The 23811-nt window shown below is 35.3% G+C and overlaps 1 protein-coding gene across 1 annotated transcript in view; it reads right to left on the bottom strand.

Moving 5' to 3' along the window:
- The window catches only part of LOC150091328 (uncharacterized), a 693262-nt gene that overhangs the window by 437460 nt on the left and 231991 nt on the right, over window positions 1-23811 (bottom strand). The window contains exons 13-14 of the mRNA XM_090375165.1: window positions 12109-12240; window positions 480-665 (exon numbers count right to left, since the gene is read on the bottom strand). Coding sequence (XP_090231291.1) covers window positions 480-665; window positions 12109-12240 — 318 coding nt within the window. The remainder of the gene's footprint in view (window positions 1-479; window positions 666-12108; window positions 12241-23811) is intronic.

Raw genomic sequence — 23811 nt, forward strand, 5'->3', positions numbered from 1 at the left:
ATGTTGTAAAAGAAACAACTTCATCAGCATTTATTATTACAAAATACAGTAATACACCAGTGATAGGCCTACAATTTTTACTTATAAGCAATAGTGTTTTTTGATCTGTAAGTACTATATTTCATGTCATTATATTCCAAATGACAAGTAAACTATAGACCATATAAAAGCCCTTAAAAAGCAATACCAACAATGAAAAATTTAGCAAGCTGGCATCTCTCAGTGAAAGTTTTCAAATCTTTGTCCTGTGCATTACTACCAATAGAAAAAAAAAGAAAGTTACTTAACTTTATTCTTTATTACTGTTAAAGTTATAAATTTAATGAACACACATTCAAATGTAGCTATTCTTATTTTAAAACACCTATAAAAAATACTTTACGTAATAATTCCAAATTAACTTTTTGTTTTAGTTACGCAAATGACATTTAAAACACCATACAAATGAATAAAAAAAACATGACAAATGATTTTCCTACCTTCATAAACACTAGGAAGCTTGTTTTCAAAGTATACTAATATTGGAAGTTCATCATTTAATCCCATATCTTTTGCAAAGCTGTCATCATCAATTTTTACAAAAGGAATTCCATTCTTCTCTGTATCATCATCAATGTTCTCCAGTTCTTTTAAAACTATGGCACTGCTTTCTGATTCTTTATCATCTGATTACATATAAAACAAAACACTGTTAATATTAAACATAATACATTGAAACTTCCCTTTAACAGACAGCCATGGGGAATGAGAATGTGTCCGTTAACAAGAAGTCTGAGGGAGAAAAAAAAAAAGAAAGGACGAACAATCGTTAAACGTTTCATGTAAAATTAAATTAAAATATATAAAGATTTTGAGCAATATTTTTGCAAATAATATACAATTACATACACAAGAGATAAAGAAAATTCATTAAACGTTTAATGTAAAATTAAATTAAATTATATACAGATTTTGCACAATATTTTTGTAAATAATATACATACAATTGTGCTATGTATATTATGACTTTATCTTAAGAAAAATACATACAGTAATCACTTATTTTCTTCTGCACCTTCTTCCGGCTGATAATTTTGTTTTCAACATTTGTTTGGAGTGAAGAAACCATTGAAAGTCCTTCAGTATCTTCTTCAGCGGTGAAAAACATTTTTAAATGATTGATTTGTATGAGCATTTCTTCTATTTTCATCGGTGGTTCGTCGTGAATATGTTCTTCGAAAGAATGACCTCCTTCCATTTCTTCATCCTCATGAGGAACTTCTTGAAAAATATCGATGATAATGTCGTCGATATCTAGAGTACCATCTTCTGTAATGAGGTTCGAGTCTATATCTTTGTAGCCAGGGTCACTTGTAGCAGAAGTATTGTACATTATCAATAGATGTTGAAGTTCGTGTTCTTCTTGGTGCTCCACATTGCTGTTCACAACTTCAGTTTTTGCGTTGGAGAAGCCAGACTTTACAAAACAGTTCACGACAGTTTGTTTTCTAATTGCGTTTACTGAAGAGGAAATCCATTGAATCGCATCTAGGATGCTGAGTTTCTTTGCAAGGGCATTCGCACGTGTTACATCGTTCATGTTTGCAACGAGATGTCTTAAAACACGTTTTCTGTAGTGAAGTTTAAAATTTTTTCTTATCCCTTGATCCAAGGGCTGACACCTCTGCAGATGTGTTTGGTGGCAGAAAAACGATTTGAATGATACAATTCAATGTGCGGGTGAGATGCAGCATTATCCATGAAAAGAATAATTTTTCTGTTTTGACGAATCATGTTTTGGTTAAAGTGACTTATCCATTCGCTCATGATATCTCGTGTCATCCATGCTTTTTTATTAGACTTCCAGTCAACATTCAAAAGATTCAACTTTATGCCCTTGAAACAACGAGGATTTTGTGGTTTTCCTATAACAAGAGGTTGTTCAAAGTCTCCCAGCATATTTGTACACAATAGTACAGTCAAGTGTTCCTTAGAAATTTTTCCGCCCTGGCACTTTCCGTTTTTTAGACTCTGTTTTTTCAGGAAGAGCTTTAAAAAACAACCAGTTTCGTCACAGTTGCAAATATCCTTAGTTTCAAAATCACGACATAAATCTTCCAATTTGACGGTCCACTCAGTTACAACCCCAGTATCAACAGATCCACCTTCACCACTTACGGTTTTCCAAGAAATTTTATGCCGAGTTTCAAACTTGTCTAGCCATCCCACAGAAGCTTTGAACTCATTTACTCCCATAGATTTCCCAACCTCCAAAGCCCTTTCCCTAATAATAGGCCCATTAATGGGAATTTTTTTAGCACGTGCGCGACAAAACCACTCATACATAACATTGTCAATTTGAAGTCCAACAGTTTTTGGGAATGATTTTTGAACCTGATCATTTACATGTTGCCACAATCGTTTGAGCAGTTCATTTTTTTTCTTTAGGATGTCACTTACCTGCGTCTTCCCGATTTTGAATTTTTCAGCGAGATTGTGAACACTATTTTTTTGCCGATCTTACGCATTAATGAGTTCGACTTTATCTTTTAAAGTTAAATGTTTACGAGAAGACATGGTGCACGACACTGAACAAAACTGAAAACTGAAACTCAAAAGACGAAAGGCTGACAAAATCCCCCCCCCCAATGCACACTCCGAATTCATCAGAAGTTTTACACATGCCTTAAAATTCTTGAAAAAGGGTTTAGAACCGCGACTTAAACCTTGATAAAATTCAGAGAATCAGAAATAGAAAATAAACACACGATTGAGGCAAAACTTGGAAGAAACGTTCCTAGAAAAAGGGCCGTGAGCTCGCCCGCTGTCCGTTATGGGGAGATCAAATTAAGTGCTAATCTAAACGAAACAATGCAGATTGACTGTCTGCGTCCGTTACAGAGAATGTCCGCTACACAGAAGACAAAAACACATTAAAACCAATAGAGGAGAGTTGGGGAATTTGAAAATGTCCATTGTAGAGAGATGTCCGTTAAAGAGAGGTGTCCGTTAGGAGAAGTTTCACTGTAATATCTTTATTACAATTAGCAAGAAACACAGATTCCATACAGAACCTATTAATTCAATTCTTATCATCTCTATATAAGATCAGTGGTTCAAAATGAAGCTATAAATTACTAATAATAAATAAAAATAATAAATGAGATACCGTATTTCCCCATGTATAAGACACGCCTTAATTTTGGTGAACAAAATTTGAAAAAAAAAAAAATATATATTACATAAAGTTATTGAACTCAAGTTTTACCATTCGCTATCTCTTCCATCATGCAGTATGATTGATGACCTTTGAGGTTATGATGAACATCGTGGTGAGATCCAATATTCCTTACATTTTGAGGGTACAGCTCTAAAACGGTGTTCGCAGGCCGGCCGCTAGTTAGTACACCGGACCGAACCTATTGGTAACTCTCTAGGAGGATTCTGGATCAGCTAGTGTATAATCTTGTTACCTCTACTCTGCCAGATAGTGACTGGAGAGAGTCCGAGTAGTGTGTATGCGGGGAGCATTGTCGAGGCCACGTTATGTCAAGGATCTGGGTATATTCTTACCCTATGTACGCCATATCCAAAAATTTCATTACTTCATACAGCATGTCCACCCACTTTTTTTTACTATTGAATACACCATGAATTGTCAAATTAATAGAGCAAGCTTATCTGCGAAAAGATCTAAACCTCCCAAACACTTCCTAATTCATTTCACAAATATACGTGGTCTCAATGATGTCCATTTCCACTAGCAGTCTGCCAAACCCCATGTACTTTTTCTGAAAGAATTTCAGTTATCGGTTGATTCAACTACTGCTCATCTTAGATGCCCAAATTATTGGCTGTATGATTCCATTCGCCTCAAAGGTGGTACTTGTATATATGTCCATTCTGATATTCCTTCTCAGAGACTTGGCAATTTGGAATCTCCTCTCTTTGATCTTCTCTGGCTTAAAATCCCTCTACCTCATTGCATCAAATTCATCTGTTGTCTCAACCATTCTCCCAATTCCACTAATCACTTGGAGCTCTTTGACTTCCTCTCTTTGGAACTTGACTTTCTCCAGTCCAACTTTCCTAACAGTGAGGTAATTTTCCTTGGTGATTTTAATGTTCACAACTCCAGCTGGCTTCTGTTTTCTAGTCACACCGACCCAACTGGTCGAGATGCTGAGGCTTTTGCAATTACTAATGACCTTGCACAGATTGTTCATTTACCTACAAGAATACCAGATAATCCTAATCATACAGCCAATACACTTGACCTTTTTCTCACAAACAACCCTTCTAAGTACACGATCAAAGTGAGAGGTCCTTTAAGCACCTCAGATCACAACTTGGTGATTGTCTCTTCTCCAATGGAACCTTTATCTCATGGCTATTCCCCACCTCGTGTTGTTTGACATTACAAGAATGCAAAATGGGATGATCTGCAAGACTTCTTTTCTTCTTTTCCTTGGTCAGATTACTGTTTCAAAACTTCTGATGTCAACGTTTGCTCAGATCGTTTCATTTATCCCACACTCCACTTTAAAATCTCGTCCTTTAACTAAACCTTGGTTTTCCAATAAATGTGCTAAGGCTATTCAAGAGAAGAATGTTGCATATCGTAATTGGCTTGTTTCCAATTCTTCAGTTTCATTTTCTGCGTACACCAAAGCTCGCAACAATTGTAAAGCAGTTATTAATCAGTCCAAACTAGAGTTTGAACAGGCTAAGAGTAGAAAACTTGCTTCTTGCCCTAATGGTAGCCGAGCATTCTGGTCTCTTGCCATAGCTATTGGCCGCAACTTTTGCCCATCTCTGCTCCCACCTCTGTCCAAACCAGATGGTTCTGTTTCCGCTTCAGCCAAGGATAAAGCTGACCTGCTAGCATCCCATTTTTCTTCCAACTCATGTATTAATGATCTTGGTAAAACACCTCCCAACATTCCCAACAAGCTCCATTCAATGCCTCGTGTGGTCTTCCGTCAAAAGGATGTCAGAAGGATATTGACAAATCTTGATGCTAAGAAAGATTCAGGTCCTGATGGTATTTCTCCACTTGTTTTCAAAACCTGTGCTCCTGAACTTATTCCTATTCTTTGCCGCCTTTTTTCACTTTCTTATTCCAAAGGTGTTTTTCCTTCTGCTTGGAAATTTGCTCATATCAGGCCAGTTCCTAAAAAGGGTGACAACTCCCTCCCATCCAATTATCGTCCCATTGCAATTACTTCTACTCTTTCTAAAGTAATGTAGAAATCAATTAACCGCCAACTCTTAAACTACCTAGAAACCTTCCGTCTGATCAACGATCGTCAGTATGGATTCCATCAGTGTCGATCCACTGGTGATATTCTGGCTTATGTTATCCATTTATGGACCATTTCAATGGAAAGGTTCGGTGAAACACAAGTAGTTGCTTTTGACATCTCAAAGGCTTTCGATCGTGTTTGGCATAAAGGTCTTCCAGACAAGCTTCCATCTTATGGTTTGCCAACTGTTTTAAGTAATTGGTTATCCAGTTTTCTCTGTGATTGCTCACTGAGGATGATGGTAGATGGCCCTCTGTCTTCTAACTTCGCCACTAATGCCGGTGCCCCCCCAAGGTTCAGTTCTTTCCCCCACTCTTTTCCTCTTGTATATTAATGGCTTCTTCCATTGACTGTAAATCTTATCCATAGTTTTGCTGGCAATAGCACATTGCATTCCACTTTCCATTTTGAAAAACCTTGTCCTGCTGAAACAGCTTCAATTTCTTGAAAATCTGCTACCAATTCCTTAATTGCCGATCTTCAGGTAATTCTCCAGTGGGGCAAAGACAACTTAGTTGATTTAAACTCTTCTAAAACTCAGTCTTTTCTTATATCTCGCAAAAAGGATTCTTCTGCTCCTATGCTTATCTTTAGTGACATTCCAATTTCTAGGAAAAATGATATATCTCTTTTGGGGATTACCCTGACTTCTATTCTCCCTTGGCAGAAGCAAATAACAAATATTGTTTCCTCCGCATCTAAAAAACTTGGTTTTCTCTTTTGCTCTCGGCATTACTTTTCTTCCAAACAGCTGCTCACTCTGTATAAATCGCAAATCTGCCCTGCCATGGAATATTGTTCCCACATCTCGTGTGTGCCCCCAAAACCTCTCTCAGGCTTCTTGATTCCATTCAGAAGAGGGCAGTTAGGTTAATTAATGATTCATCTCTAACAGAGTCTCTCCACTCACTTTCTCTTAGACGTACTGTTTCTGCTGCATGCCTCTTCTACAGATACTTCCATGGGCACTGTTCTTCTGAATTGGCTTCTATAATTCCCGCTCTCTCTTTGAAATCGGTGCAAACACGTGCCACCACCAGCCAACATCCATTTTCTGTACAACTTCAAACTCACAGAACCAACCTTTCATTTTCCTCGTTTATTCATTCAACTGCCGTTTTATGGAACAAACCTCCTTCATACGTATTTCCTGAAAATTACAGTCTACAGAAGTTCAAGTCCAATCTCAACAAATATCGTCTTTCGTCTTCCCAACCTCCATCCCAAGCATGGTACTAAGTACTACAGGTTCTAATACCTCTCATGTTTGGGGTTTACATGAAAAAAAAAAAAAAAAAAAAAATCATAAAATTCATACAACTCCTAACTTGAATTCAGCACTGTACGAAAACTTTTCTGAGCCATTTCTGGGCAGAACGTAGCAAAACGTAACCTAATATACCAGTAACAAGTGCGAAACAATGAGCGCAACGACAACAAGCGTGAAAAAGTGGGAAATGCAAGTAAAAAAATCTACAACCAGTGTATAAGATGCACCCAGTTTTTAGAACCCAAATATTTCGAAAAAAGGTGCATCTTATACATTGGGAAATACGGTAATTTACCTGTACTGATATGAAGGCAAAACTAGGTGTTCTAGAAGAAAGAACAAAGGAAAATTAAAATTTCATTCTACATTAATAAAGTTTCTTGGGAACTAGGGAAGGGGTTCTGGTGATGAGGTCGAGCTATTGAAATGTAAAAAGCACCAGTACAGTAGTTCACATTCAAGTCAATAACAATCTTTTACTGATGACAAAAGTTAGTGCAAACATCATTTTGTTCACAGTAAATTCAAAGTAGGTGATATAGTTCAAACTAGGTGATTTAGTATGAACAAATGTTCATAGTAAATGTTTTTGTTACTTCTCATGTTGTGAATGCCTTCACAATAAGTTACCTGTTAGTTTACTACGTCAAATATGCCATGCTTCCCCAGCAGAGAAGACTAATGTTACTTATTATTGGCAGATACAACCACTACCACCAAGACAGCACTGTTTTGAAACTTGTTTGCCTCTCATCAATGGTCGAGTAGGTATCCCAATGCTATCAAGGCAGTGTTAGGTGGGTCGGAAAACTGCTAGCTGGGGGGATTCACAGACTAAAAGGATAAAAGTAGCCGCAGGCAGAGGTGAAGGTGATTCTTACAACTTCTATTAGAATAAGTAGCGACCTGAAGCAAGGGGTGCTGGGAGTTTCAGGGACTGATGGCAGTCATCATGATACAAGTGGGTATATGGGATGTGTCAGGGTGAATAGGAATAGGTGCATGTATGCTTGCATGTATACCAATGCTAGAAGTATAGTAAATAAATTTGATCAATTTGAAGTGTTAGTCAAGACATCAAAGGCGGATATTGTTGGGGTATCAGAGATGTGGTGTCACACTGATATTAGGACTGCAGAATTGGAATTTGGGGAGTACAATGTGTATAGAAAGGTTAGGAAGGGAGGAGGTGTCATGCTGTTAATTAAGAAAAATATAAAATCAAAATAAGTGCATCCAGTTGATATAGATGAACAGTACACTGTTGAGTCAGTTTGGTGTGACATAAGCACTGTGAAAGCAAAAATAACAGTAGGAGTGTGTTATAGGCCTAATGACTCGAATGAGTACAATGAACAATTGTACAGAGAAATAGAGTGGGCTAGTAAATCAGAATTTCTTATAATGGAGAATTTTAATTTCCCAGATATTGACTGGAACTTGTGAGTTGATCACTCACACACTAGTAAGACTTTTGTGAATTTATTGGATGATTGTTTTCTGCAGCAGCAAGTTCGAGAGGCAACCAGAGAGAGTAATACTCTTAATCTGGTTATCAGCAGTGATCATTCTTGTATTAAAATTTGCAGATAAAGGAACCACTAGGTGGCAGTGATCACAGTGTACTGATGTTGGATTTACTTAAAGATATAATTACCATCAGAGGTAAAGGAAATGGTTTTTGCTTCCGTAAAGGTGAGTACAGTGGTCTCAGACAGTTTTTAAATTCTGTACAGTGGGATCAACCGACGATGTTACCAACAGTAAATTCTAAGTGGGAAGCATTCAAGGAATTAATCGTGGAAGCTACTAAACGTTTCATACCTATTAAGAAATATTGTTCAAGGTTTAGTCCTAAATGGTTATCAACTGAACTAATGAGACTCGTGACAGAGAAGAAAAATGCATGGGATGCATATAAATTATCAATGACACAGAGGCCTATGGCAGATATAAGCTAGTCTGTAATCAGGTCACAAAGGAGGTTAGGCAGACGAAGGAAGATTGTGAAAAATCTTTGGCAAAGGATGCTAAGAAAAACAGCAAGGATTTCTTTACTTATATAAACTCTAAAAGGAAGGGGATGAATCTGATTGGTCCACTTGATATCTATGGTTCGACTGTTGATGATCCTGCTCAGATAGCAAACAAACTGAATGAGTATCTTGCATCTACCTTCACACATGAGGAGTTACTAAGTTTTGAAAATGGCAGAAGGTTATCAAATTGTAGCAGGGTGCTTAATAATTTTGTAATAACTGAGAGCAAAGTGGAGGAGAAATTGTTGAAGTTAAACATAAGAAAGGCAACTGGGGTGGATGGAATCTATCCAGTTATGTTAAAGGAGGCAGCAAAGCAACTAAGCAAATCCTTAGCCATAATTATGAGAGCATCCTTGGACTCAGTGGGGACCTCCCCTGAGTGCAAATGTGCAGATGTGCAAATGTATCCCCAATTCCCAAAGGGGGAAAGAAGGGTGACACTTGTAATTACAGACCAGTTAGTTTAACTTCTGTTCCGGGTAAAATAATGGAGTCACTGGTTAAAGATGCACTGCAGGATCGTCTAGACAAGACTGCAGCAATAATTCAGACACAGCATGGGTTTGTTAAGAGAAAATCTTGTCTGACAAATTTGATAGGATATTATGATGTGGTTACAAAGGAACTGGATGCAAAAAAATAATTTTCATATCATACATTTGGATTTCAGGAAAGCTTTTGACACTGTTGCCCATGGAAGACTATTGTACAAATTGGAGCAGAATGGTATTAAGAGCACCGATGAGGTGATCTGATAGAGGTGTATAAACCCTTGAATGGTTTGAGCATGCTCAATGCTGATGAGATTCTTCCTCTTGCTCAGAATAATCACCTGAGAGGGCATAAATTCAAATTGAGGAAAGACAGATGTAGGATAGATGCACGGAAATTTGCCTTTAGCCAGTGGGTAGTTGGTTGGTGGAACAGACTTCCATCCCTTGTTGTGGAAGTTGATAGCCTAAATAAATTTAAGGCTCAGCTGGACAGGTATTTTGAACAAACGGAGGGGTGAAATGGGAGTGGTTTTTTTTTTTTTTTTTTTTTTTGGGCTGATACTGCATAAGCTTGCCTTCTTGCATCATATGCCTCTACTAATGCTAATGCTAAAACAACAACAGAAGTGCTGGATGCTCGAGAGGCTTGAAATTTTATCCATAATGTCACTTTAATCCATTTCTGCTTCTGCGTCATTATCAGGTTCCAATTCTGGAGTCTGACCACCTGATTCATCCTTTTACTTTCGTCATCTGTTATTGAATCACCTCTCAAAAGACTGATAATGCCTCCAACATGTGAAAGGTAGTTGACATGTTGGAGGCATTATCAGTCACAATGTAAAATACATGCTCTTTTTCTATTTCAAACTCTTTCAGAATGTCTTTTCACTAGTTGAAGGTACTTGCTTGTAGGTTGGGCTTTGGTATCCCTTACTGCTGATGTATGTGTAATTATTTTATTGTTGGCATCAACAAATCAAAAGTTTATTGCAAAGCAGTTACTCTACAATGTGTGCAAGCATCCATTTCAAATATGCAAAATGTCCTTTTAGATCATTTATAAAGGCAAACTTCTCTTTCTTTGCTTTCTCTATTATAAAACTTCGAATACCCTCTGTCCAAACTAATTTTGAATTTTTGGGCCATTTCTCCTATCAAACCAAGCATGGCTGGCTTACAAAAGACACTCAGAGATAAAGAATTCTTAACCACTAACTCAATAATGTAATACTTGAATTGATCTGCTGTCATGAACACAGTGACTTTTTGACTAACAAAATATTTAAAAATATTTCATTGATTTACTTGACTATTTTATGGTGAAAAATTAGAAGTGCTTGGCTTATTAAGCTTGAGGCTCTCTCTTCTATACTCTTAAGCACTTCAGGATGATTACAACTTATGTGTCGCTTCAAATTGAATGCTCTTGTTGAAACATTAGTCTTATTGGTCAAAGGTTTACTAATTTTTGATCCACAAGTCAAAATCTTGCCATTAGTGTCATTCACTTGGCATGTGCAAATATAGTATTTATCATCTTCAGTGACTTAAAATATTCAAAACATTAGACTTTGTTCTAGATTCGTTGTTCATCATTGAGGGCTTCCAGACATTTGGCATTTCTGAAAAAATAAAATGTGCATTATTCAAACACCACTCACTGGTTCAGACATTAAAAAAACATAGTAAACAAAAAGAACAGGGAAATGAAAACTAAACCATGAAGCATCAAAGCATATGACATATATGCCACCCTCATGATTATGATTGACCAAGTTAGTTGGAGCCACGATGCCAGTTTTTTTTTTTTTTTTTTTTTTACTAGCTTTGGCTCCAGGCTCCAGCTCCACAGCCCTGGTCAAAGCAGCCACTCCATCACTAGTTATACTCAAACAGTTTTCCCATAAAATATTATTTTTATTGATTTGTGTATTTCATTATTAAAACAGAATCTAGCAAATGCCAAAAGCTGAGACATGTTAGAAACATCTATACTTTCATTCAACTCTATAGTAAATTTCCCACACAGCATAATTTATTCTATTACTTGTGTTTTTAAATCTTCAGTTTCTGTATGTCTTCTAATGGTGTTTGTAACAAAGGAATGGATTTTAGTTTGTAGGTGTATTGTTTTCCATGTATTATTTCAACCATTTTTACTGCAGCAGGAAGAATAGGTGTTTCCTCAATGGTATATGGCTTTTGATCTTTTGCTATTAAGTAAGAAACCTCAGAGAAGCTTCAAAATATTTATCATTAAGTATGGTGAAATTCTTAAAGTACTGGATTGAGTTTTGCATGACTAAACATCGACAAAAAAATTGTACAGGTTTATGTTCATGTTCTGGATGCTTAGTTTTTAAATGTCTTGCTAATCATATTGGCTTCATATTATCATTAGCTAATAACTCAAGGCAAAATACATATTTATGATCTGGTTTATCATTAACAATAATTGAAACAAATTCAAATTTCAAATATTTTTCGTGATAATTTTTGTAGACAGCTTCTTATTTAGTATTAGATCGACCTCTTTTTTACCTCATAATGTGGTGGACAAAGGCTCTCCACATCCTGTCTTGTACATTTTCTTATTCTATAAAAATTTATCCTTTTTTTTTTTTTTTTTTTTTTCATTTTACTTTTTGTCCCTTTAAATACTGTACTAAGCCAGGCTAAACTGTCTTAGCATGTTCCCTTCTGACTGACAACTTACTGTCTCTCTCTTTTGGCATTGCTTCTTCTCAATCATGTCCTCTAATTGCTGGTATGTCAATTAGGTGCTGCTATTTACTGTTGTTTTTGCAATCAAGAAGTACTGGCAGTACCAACATTATCTGTAATTAGGTTTGAGCCTGCTGGACAGGATTAGATTCATGCAAATTAGTGTCCATTCAATTCAAATAATTAATGTAATCTGTGATTATAATACATTGCATAAGGGAAAAAATTGCAATATTTCATATATTAATTATGATTACAATTTTTAATACCTACTTTGAGTATTTACTTACAAAAGAGGACAGCTAGATTTGGAGACATTTCTATTAAGTTAATCAACATCTTTTCAGTGACATCTTCGATTTCATCTTTTGTTAACTGATCTACAAACCATTCTAGCACACCTTCTTCATCAGCAAGGTCACCTAGATTTCAAATAAAGCTATTCTATAGTTAAAAGTAATTCAGATACAAAAGGTACTTATATCATTTTTTTAATATACAAATTACATCAACAGAAAAATCCCCTTTCTGTAAGTATGTAAGCGAAGTTAAACACTTAGACATCTCTTTCTATAAGTAATTAAATTTCGTTTAATTACTTATAGAAAGAGATGTCTGTTTATACCAGAGCAGCACAGCTCTGGTATAAGCCAGAGCTGTGCTGCTCAATATGTTCTACAGTGATCTCAATATTTGTAAAAGAATAAGAGAAGTTTACAACAATATGATAACGTAGAACACTTCCTTATGATACTCTTCAGAAATTAAAATGAATATAATATTATAGTAAAAAATTAAATTGAAAACAATTAAAAAATCAAAAATATTACATTACAGTAAAAAATAAATATAAAACAATTAAAAATCATTTGAACACAATTAAAATACCAATTGAATGCAATTAAAAATTAATTAAAAGAATTTAATGTAAATTTTGCGAAATGGTTTTCCTTCCTGAAGCTGACAATGCTTTTCGACCATATGTTGTGATCATAGGAATGAGAATTACAAGCTGACAATGTATATGATGATCACAGGGATGAAAATTACAGAATATGTGTGAGCGTGAATCTTACATAGGGATTATTTGTCTTCGTGCATGCACATAGACCACGAATGGGAGATTAGATATGGATGGCGAACGTTAACAGAACTCTCATGTAATTTAATTTCGACGGTTTCTGCACTTAATAGTCTCATATAATTACATTGGACACTAAGTATTTTGGCCTCGTCAAATAAAAAAGTATGTTTTTCATTAACAGCATGAAAGGCTAATTCTGACGCTGCTGAATGAGAAGCATAAACTGAGGACGTGTGCTGTTTAACATGAAGATTCAGAGAGTATCACGCAGATTCTTGATAAGACGAGTCACAATCACCGAAAGAAATGTTGTACACGTCACTTATTTGTGTTGCAAACGAGGAAAGAACTGAGCGATTGTTCAGTATAGTGTGTAATTTCCGTATTGGTATGGCCACAATTTTAAATTCAGTATCTTTAAAGAATCCGTTAAGCTGTTTGTGTCAATCTTCAACATATAGTGCAGAAATAAAGTATTTTTTGATGTTCCTATTGTAGTTTTTTGTATCCTATCCTTAGCTTATACCCTAATTCAGTTTATTGTACAAGGGAGTAACCCCTGTTTAAGAATCTGCTGGTTAATATCTGTATTTCTGAGCCCAATACCGATTTCGTTGGTGAATATTTATAGGCATTGAGAAGTTGATTAAAGTGAAAAATTGATTAAATTGAAAAAATTTAATGACTTAGTATCCGAATTTTCCCTTTTCAATGTAAAATTGAGCCTACGATGAATATTATTAAATGAATGTAAAATGTCTTGGGTGCTACTATCAGTAATAACAAGAACATCATCTAAATACCTCCCATGTGATACGGGGTATAAAGATGTCAAATTTATATGCTCAATCATTAAGAGATAGATCTGATATTTAGCCACTCATGCTCAATCCCACTGGCAAACCAAAAATTTGTTTGTGTACTTTGTCTCGAAAGGTGATGTAGTTGGCTTCAACTAAGAGTTTAATTAAGTGAAAAATTTCTTTAATAGGAAGCTTCATATTATTAATTGGTATACAGTTATTATTTAACATGTCCCAAAGAATATCTAATGTGTATTCAATGTTTACATTCGTATATAATGAAAAGAATAAGAAATAATAACCAATATGAAAATCTCCAGAAAATTTTCGTTCCTGTGATCATGACATACAGTCGAAAAGCGTTCAGCTTCAGGAAGGAAAATTGTTTAGCAAAATGTTTAATTGTGTTCAATTGGTTTTTAATTGTTTTCTATTTATTTTTTACTGTAATTTAATATTTTAAATTTTTTAAATTGTTTTCAATTTAATTACTGTAATGTTATATTCATTTTAATTTCTGGAGAGTATCATACGGAAGTGTTCTACATATCATATTGAGGTAAACTTCTCTTATTCTTTCACAAATTATGTGTATAAGAAAAAGAAGACAAAACCCTCAAACAATTCTGTGGGTCTCTCAAACAAGCATACCTAAATGTATACATAACAAAAATAACAATTTATAAATCATTAAAAAGTTACATTTTCACTACTAAGAATATTAATATATGAAATATATTAATATTCTTAGTAGAGAATATTAATATATGAAATAACTAAGAATATTAATGAAAGAACAACTATTTCATATTAATACAAAGTATATGAAATATTGTTGTTCTTTTTTGTAAAGGCTTCACAATACATGGGCTGCCAGGACCATAATGCACAAAACATAAGTTTGAGGTACACAGTTCAAGATAAAGTAAAACTGCCATACACCATCATAGCAATTAATATGTTTTTAAAAGAGAAAACTTTAGTCATACCAGATCCAGACCTCAGAAAATAGAGGATCTTGGGCAGTCTGACTCAAAAGAGCAGCTTGTCTAATCCTGTAGGAGCAGACATTCAAGGAGGATATGGTGGAGTGAGAGATATGCATTTACACTTTAAACAGTTTGAGGATTCAGATCTTGTAAAATTGAGAAAAGTAGGTGGGGCAATCTTGAAAGTTGACTACTACTTTTCTGCTTGAATAGATACTGGACTGCCAGAGACTGTCTAGTTTGATTTGGAAAAGTTAATTATCATCTTGGGATTACCAGATCTCTTACATTGCTCATACACTGACATTTGATGACAATCGGACATGATTTTACATATTATAAATGCCTTTATAAGGCATTTATATATATACAATGCTCACTGATCTCGATCAATATTAATTCAAACATACTACGCTATCAAGATCAATGCAACAGGGGAATATAACATTAAATTATGCAATTAATTTCTGCTTGATTGCTTAAGTCACATTTATAAATAACAGAAAATTTTATAATATTGCGAAGTATTACACTTCCCTGCCCAGCTACTTCATAATGCCACCTAGCACGTAAAATTTTCTGGAGAGAACATTGTACAATGTATAAAGACAAAGTGAACTTCAAATGGAAGTGGCACACCAGTTCCACTTGAAGTTCACTCCAGCATAATAAAGGAAATGTTTGTGGTGAAAACAGAGCCTGTTCTCACTCCAGGTTGATTGGGAGTGTTCACCAACAACTTGATAGAATCTGATTCTAACTGCTACAGTAGTAGCACTGATCATCTTCAAGTATCCAACAGTCATTGCTGTTATATGAGGGGTTTCCGAAAAGTAAAGCAACACAATTTTTCTTTCGATGATGTTTAATAATATGAAGTTGAAATTACACACCAAGAAATAAGTGAACATACACTACTTCTCCACGAAGTCTCCTGTTTTACTGATGCACTTGTCCCAACGATGGATCAGTTTATCAATACCAGTACTGAAGAAGTATTAGGATTAGCAAAGGCACATGATGCAAGAAAGCAAGTTTATAGAGCATCAGCTTATACTCAGTACTGACTGTACAGACCAGCTTATAGTCAGTAGTGGTATTGATAAATACCAGTACCGGTTACTCACACGCAATAACCAACATTGCACCAGCTGATGAACTTCCTCATCCGTGGTGAAACTTTCCTGAAAGGTGTTTTTTCAGAGGGCCGAATAAATGGAAGTCTGAAGGTGCTAAGTCTGGGCTGTAAGGGAGATGTGACAGAATTTCCCAACGATTACAGCACAATCACTCACGAGTGGTGTGGGCAATGTGTGGAGTTGCGTTGTCATGCAACAAAATCACGCCACTTGTCAGGAGTCCTAGTCATTTGTGTTAAATGTTGGCTTTCAGTTTTTCCAACGTTGCACAGTAAAGCTGTGCATTGATTGTTCCTCCCTTCATCAAGAAATCCACCAACAGAATGTCTTGGAAATCCCAGAACGCTGTGGCCATGACTTTTCGGACACTGGGAACGGTTTTGAATTTTTTGCGCACAGGAGATTGTGGATGTTTCCAGGACATGGAGTCTTGTTTGCTCTCCAGGGTAAAGTGATGAACCCATGTTTCTTCTGCTGTGACTATGCGAGCGAGAAAATCCTAGTCGCTGTATCGCAACAGGTTCTCCAGACACATCCCCATGCATTTTGCTCTGACAATTGTCAGGGTGCCCAGTGGCAGCACACCTTTCGAAAGCCAAGGACATCATGAACAGTTGACTTACTCACATTCACTAGGCACCTCTGTAGCCAGGTGGGCAGGAGCAGTAGTGCATAGCACATGCTTCTTGATTAGGATGGGATTTGCACCCGTGACTACCAAATATGAAGGATGCAGAAAGGCCAGGGATTGACCACCATATATCCCCGAAGGAATATGGCCTTAGTTGCTAATGCTCCTAAAAACCAAATGACAACAACAAGAATAACACCACGTTCACTATTTGTGCAATTTCACTTGCCTGTTTTCAAAAACGATGCCCTTAATGTGCAAAATGTTGTCTTCTGTCTTGCTCGATGAAGGCCTGCCCGCCTGATGTCAATCTTCAATGTCAACGTGGCCCGCTTTAAATTCATTGCACCAAAAACACACCTGCTTCTTAGTCATCTCCTTTTCGCCATACACAGCAACCAGTTCATAGTGAATGTCACTTGGTGACGACCCATTTGCTTGCAAAAAGCAAACAACTTCACAAACACCTGTTTTAGAGCACACTTGCACAATAGCTGCCATTCTGCAACTGGAATCTGCTGTGAGGCGGCAGTACCACAACACTGCACTGGCAGTCTTTTTGAATGTTATTAACGGATCTATCTGTCCACTGCATTTCATCCTATTCCCTTTCACAATTATTAAGAAAAAAAATTTGTTACCTTACTTTTCGGAAACCCCTCGTATGTTAGTGTTTAGTCTCTAACTAGTAGCAAATTATTTACCACAAAGGGGGCATATCATTTTCCAAGATTCCCAGATTTTTATCTTTCAGACTACTTAAAAGGAATAGTATATGTATACATCAATGTTTCTTTATCTTTTTGGCAAAGGATTTCTTTTTTAAAAAGAAATATTATAAGTACCACAGTACCTATAATTTTTAGACTTTTTTTTTTTTTTTCTACCATTGTGCCAAGGTTTATTTAAATCTTAAACAAATTAATTCTAATTGATTAGTTGGGAAAAAATTACTCACAAGCAATACATTTGCCATCATATACTTATAACTATGCAAAACAGTCTAAACAAAAATTAGAATAGCATAAAAATAAGCTCTATTTCTTATTCATACATATATGTTACATATACATATATTACATAAATACATCAATAAACAGTGATCAATAAAATTACAAGAAATGTTACAATTAATTTAAAACAAAATTTTAGTTTTTTTTTTTAAACAAAATCAAAAGTTCAATTATATTTTTTAAACTGTTTAGGACTGCAATTAAATTATTTTCTGGTGACATAAGATTTCTAATTTTGTTTTTAATAATTCTGTCATAGCAAAGAACTTGCCCCACATAAACAGATTAATGTGAATGAAAGGAATTCTGTAAAGAACACATTACTCAACTGTTGTTCCAGGTCACCCTTTATTTTCTGCAAGGACACAGAAATAAATTCAATGCCTTGCAATCTTTAGCATACTCTTAGTCAAAATCTCAAAAAAGTTTCTCCTTGATTTCTTCTGAAATTGCTGCTTGCTTAATAGCATTTTTATGCTGCTTGCCTAATATATAGTTGCAAAAATGAAAATTTATCACAAGTATAAAGACAGTTGTTACCTAATGTTACCTAATTAGTTAACCCATCCCCACATGAATCTTATTTCAGCATTTTAAAAGTATAAAAATAATGTGTACTAAACTAAAAAAAAAAAATTCAGTTTTTGTTAGCAAATCCACCCCTGACCACAGACTTCTCCACATAATTTACTCTTGATAATTAGATCAAAAGCATTGCTTTCTCATGTAGTCTCTTTAATGTGGTATTATAGAAAACAGTCAACCCATAAATCCAGAAATGTTCTGCTAATGAGTTAGTGAATAATCCAGAAGTTCCAATCAACATCTGGAAAGTTAAAATTCCCTTAATATGCCCATGATAAGAAATTGTGATTTACTGGCCCACTCTGTCTTGTACAGTTGTTTATTATACTCACCACAGTCATTTGGATGATAACACATTCCCACTTTCCCTTTTGTTTTCCCAATGCTTATGCCATACCATAATGACTCAACATTAGATTGGTTGTCCATGGCAATTGGTGTACTGACTTAGAATCTACATGCATTTTAACCAAGAGCATAATTCTTCTCTCCTCCCTTCCCTCGCCTCTCCTATCTGTCCCTGCTTTACATATTACACTCACCATATTCAAATTCTGCATCCCTTTATGTCCAAGTGGCACTACTCAGACATAATGGAAAGAAAGACATGATGGAAATTATGTCTGGAAGTTATGTCAAAAAAAAAGACAATGGAAAGAAAGAATGCCTGCACCAATGCATCTGTTTTTCTCTTAGTAACTTTAACACAACCTGTGTATCTGAGAATGGTACAGAAAAAAAGAACCTCAGCAGGCTCTGTAAATCCCCACACCTTTCAGTTTTCAAATATCATAGAATAATAAATATCTATCTTAAAACTGAGTCTCATTTATTTTAAAACACTTTAATCAAGCATATAATGAAAAACATACATTCTATTTCTTTAGAAATGTAATGATACATTATGTTTTCCACTCGGTTTTTCTTATAGTCCATTCTGCTTTCCCTCTTAAGAAACCAGCAGGGCTCGTCCATCATCCCAATATCCTAGCAACCTTGGGATCACTTTTCCAACATAGATATATCTTAATGAAAGAGTTACCCTTGCTCATCACTTACACCTCCCAAATTTTGAGGGAAAAAACTGAGATGGGAATGATGAAAATTAATTTTCAAAGACCTTTGGAAGGAACTTTGGCAACCAAAATCTTTATAAAATTGCAGTACAGTTGATACCAGAAATAGATAATTATCTTCTTTCCATCTTCAAGAAATCCATGAGCTTCTGTGTAGCTTTGTTTCAAATAAATTATCTTTGAGGATGTAATCGAAATAAAGATGCATTTATTTGAGACCCAATGAAAAATTCCTTCTTTCAGTTTGCATCTATTAAACTGGGTAACACTTCCCTTAGGTAGAATGCATTTCATTCTTTATCCACAGACCAGAACAAAATTCTTCAATTATTCAGGCTTTATATGAAAAAATTAAGAACTATTTTTGAGTTCAATCAGTGGAACATTTTATATTACTTCTCCACGGTAAAAATTCCTCCCTCTTTTTCCACTGCTGCAATATAATGTTTTTCTGTTGCATCACTGTCCCACAAACATACAAAACAACAGCATTTTGTGAAACCCATCTGTAGACCAGTGAGTAATCCAATTACTTTAAGATAACACCACAGCGAGTGGGTGGTTGACTGCTGGAACAAACTTCCATCTGATGTTGTGGAAGTGGATAGCTTGAATAAATTCAAGGAAGAACTACTGTTGGAGTGGATGGATAATTTTGCAGCTGCACTGAAGTCTGAGGCTCTAAGTGGCCATTTACACCAATTATTTTTAGATTTACCGGCACAGTACAGCACAGCACAGCTTGTTTGGTTTTTTTTTTTTTTTTAGGAGCATTAGCAACTAAGGCCATATTGCTCCGGGAATATGCGGCGGTCATTTCCTGACCTTTCTGCATCCTCCGTATTTGGTGGTGACGGGCTCGAACCCCGGTCTAATCAAGAAGCATGTGCTACACACTGCTGCTCCTTCCCACCTGGCTACGGAGGCGCCTGTACAGCACAGCACAGCACAGTACACAGCTCCTATTAAAGTACAGCAGGCCCTTGTTATAACGTGGTTCACTTTACGCTGATTTGCTATAATGCTGTTCTTATATTATAAACCCCTATCTGATTATAACACTGTCACAAATCACTATTGTGCCTCCATAGCCAGGTGGGAAGGAGCAGCAGTGCGTAGTACATGCTTCTTGATTAGACCAGGGTTCGAGCCCGTCACAACCAAATACGGAGGATGTGGAAAGGTCAGGGAATGACCTCCGCATATTCCCGGAGCAATATGGCCTTAGCTGCTAATGCTCCTAAAAACCAAATAACAACAACTCACTATAATGCTCTTTTACCAGCCTACAGATTGCATTTTTGGCATATTTAATGAAAACGTTTCATCTGATGGAGTCGATAGCTTGAAAAAGTTGATAGCAAAACAGTATTAAAACGTTTCCAACGCCGACTTGAGAAATTTTCCCACGCTCAGTGAAATTTTCTCGCACGCTAATTTAATTGCAATACAGTGACTTGTTACGTAGTTCCGAGATCAAAATTTTAAACAATGATCAAGTATCTCGCTTGTAATATTTGCGTTATATGGATTTATCCGAAGTCATCACTCAGTACAGTATTAGACATCACACATAACGGACAGTTTCGGACAGTTTACTCGAACATTGTATCATAATTGATGCAACCAATGCAGTTACATTTTTGAAGAGTTAATAATGACAGATAAGAATGAAAAAGCAACGTCTGGACACAGTATGAAGACTACAAATGTAAGAAAAAGACTGAATTTGAAAATTAAATTAGTTGTTTTGAAGCAAATCAATTCCAATCAACAACAAACGAATGTGTACCATAATTTAGGACTGGCAAGTTTAACTGTAAGAACAATTATAAAAAATAAAGAATTAATTTTAGCAGTTCCACTGACAGCTGGAAAGACAGTTGTTCCACTTTAAGCAACTAGGGCTAGACCGGCTATTATGATTGAAATGGAGAAACTTCAACTAATTTTATTGAAGATAATATCCAACACAGAATTCAGTTAAGTTAAATATTATATATATATATATATATATTTGACACAGCAGCCCAATTTTTGGATCTAGACATCAATATAAAAAACGGTATAGCCTCCATCAATTTGTACAACAAACGTGAAGCTTTCAACTTTAGCATAGTAAACTATACACAATGGAATTCCAATATTTCCAAACAGGTACATGCTAATGTTATCTTAGCACAATGCATCAGAATAGCAACGATATGCAGCGACAAAACAACAGTTATTGATAACATCAGAATATTGTACAGTAAACTGACCAGAAATCTTTTTCCTATTAAATACCTGCGTCATCATATCAATAAAGCCCTTAACATATTAAGGCACAAAAACTTAATAGATATCAATATAAACAGCATTATTAGTTTATAACTAATAATTACTCCCATACGCATCAAGTTTGTAAATAGTGTAAAAACAATACACTAGGCCTCTTTGGTGTCTTACGGTCTGGAAAACTTGTACCCACCGATTGGTCTAACATAGTGTATTACCTTGTAATTACCTTGTAATTAATTTTAATTATATCTTGATTTATTTATCTATTTAATTGTTAATTGTAACTTATATATATCTTACACTTTAACACAACTGACTTAAGTACATGATGCACCTACTCTCGGACATTCGTTCAGGGTCCTAACTATAGGAACAGGTTTGCAACCCCGAACTACCCTAGCCCAACTTCATATCCCTAATTTAATCATCTTTTTGCTTTACTAAATTCTACATTTTATGCTCTGTGAGCGATTAGTGTAACGAAAGCAATATCAGAGTACTATTTTTCTTACTATACCCAATCATAATTTTTCGCCTTAACAAAGTTTAGCTACTCTACTGCTACTTTGTAAGCTATTATATTTCTTTGCTATCCCGGGTGTTTGAGTATCATGTACTTAACTTTAACCTAGCGTAGCTCCACCGCTTACGTAAATTACAAAATATACATACACCAAAATTCATCTAACGCTAGGTGCCGCTAGCGTTTCTTCGCATATATACATGGGTTAGCCTCCGGCTCTTTCTTTTTTGTCGACCGGTCAAGTAGCGGTAAGTTATTGTCATTCTTGTCATTCGGACACTCGCTTCCTTTGTCTTCTCTTTTTGGCGGGCTACTTACTTCTGTAAGGTCATCCATGTTCTGTATGTTATACTTTGGCATAATATTTTTGCTTAACTTGTATTTTATTTATTCAAAATTTATATTCTAAATTATTTTTTACCATGTGTCCGCGTACACGTGTTTTTTGACATACAGAACATGTCAGAAACAGAAGTAAGAGTATTGCTGTTCTTTTTCATAATTTAGGTGGATGACCTCTGAAGAAGACACAGAAATTATGAAAGATACTGCAATGCTATTTCTACTTTGGTCGTTCTTTTCAAAAATCTGCTATTTCTACCTTGGTCGTTCTTTTCAAATTTTGCATTTTTTCAAAATTCGCACTTTGTTTATAACGTTACACTTTTCTTTTCCGTTCTTCCCCCTTTATTCAACATACATCGCTCCCAGGGTACACGGTATTTTCATTATTAGCATAAGTTAAATTAAAGATTTACACATAACATTAAAAATAATTTTCTATATATATATTTGTATATATAAAAGGAGATTAGCCTATATGATGATCTGAAGAAAGCTCAACTAAAAAAAAAAATGTGGAACCATTTAAAACTAGTAAGGTCTGGATGAATAGATTTAAAATCCAGGGAGAAGCCGCAAGTGCAGATCAAGGAGCTGAAACTTTCAAAAAAGAACTTGTTAAAATTATTGAAGAGGGATATTATGTGTTATTCTTCTCAACAAGTTTGTAACATAAATGAAGCAGGACTTTTTTTTGGAAACAAATGCCTAAAAGAAGTTTCATATTGAAAGAAAAAACATGCCAGGTTTCGAAGCGGCGAAGGATCGGTTGACTTTGTTGGGTGGTAATGCTGCAGGGGACTTTAAATTAAAACCCCTTTTAGTTTACCAGGAACAGGGCTGAAGTACAATCCAAAATCGACACAATTTTCGTGATTAAATCAATTAAATTCATGATTTTAATTGAAATTTTAAGTTTAATTTTGATACATAAAGTAGTTACCACATAATTATATTCATATGTAATGTAGAATATTTTATATATACAGTAAACCCCTGCTATTCGTGGTCACTGATTTAATATAAAATGAAACCTAAAAAAATGTGAATTTTAAAGCGCCGTGAACATTTTCCGCCATACAAAAACATGGGCGTGGCTAAAATTATCTTTCCCAGTCAAAACAGCATTCAGTGGGTGGGGGGAGAAGGGTGACAAAATTGCTATCATGGATGTTTCTCGCTAATCCTTGTTCAGTATGTGTTATGCGCTTGTCATGGAAACAGACTTTTTTCAAGTGTGTTAACGGAAGAAAGTGATGACTTTATTTTGGACAAGTTCTTTCTAACCCGTACAAATAATAAGGGAAATGTAAAAAGATCAAAGAAGGTGATGACATTAGCGAATAAAATTGAGTTATTAGACAAAATTTCTAATTGTGAAAGTGTCTCCTCAGTGGCAAAACATTATAAAATCAATGAGTCAATGGTACAATCAATCAAGAAATTGGAAGAAAAAATCCGCTGTAGTGTCCATGAAAACGCGCTAATTGCTTCAAAAATTTGCTCTGTAACTCGTGATGTTAAATTA

Source organism: Mastigoproctus giganteus, chromosome 1 (assembly GCF_048544385.1).
Source record: "Mastigoproctus giganteus isolate SK-2022 chromosome 1, ASM4854438v1, whole genome shotgun sequence".
In the NCBI taxonomy this organism is placed as follows: Eukaryota; Metazoa; Arthropoda; class Arachnida; order Uropygi; family Thelyphonidae; genus Mastigoproctus; species Mastigoproctus giganteus.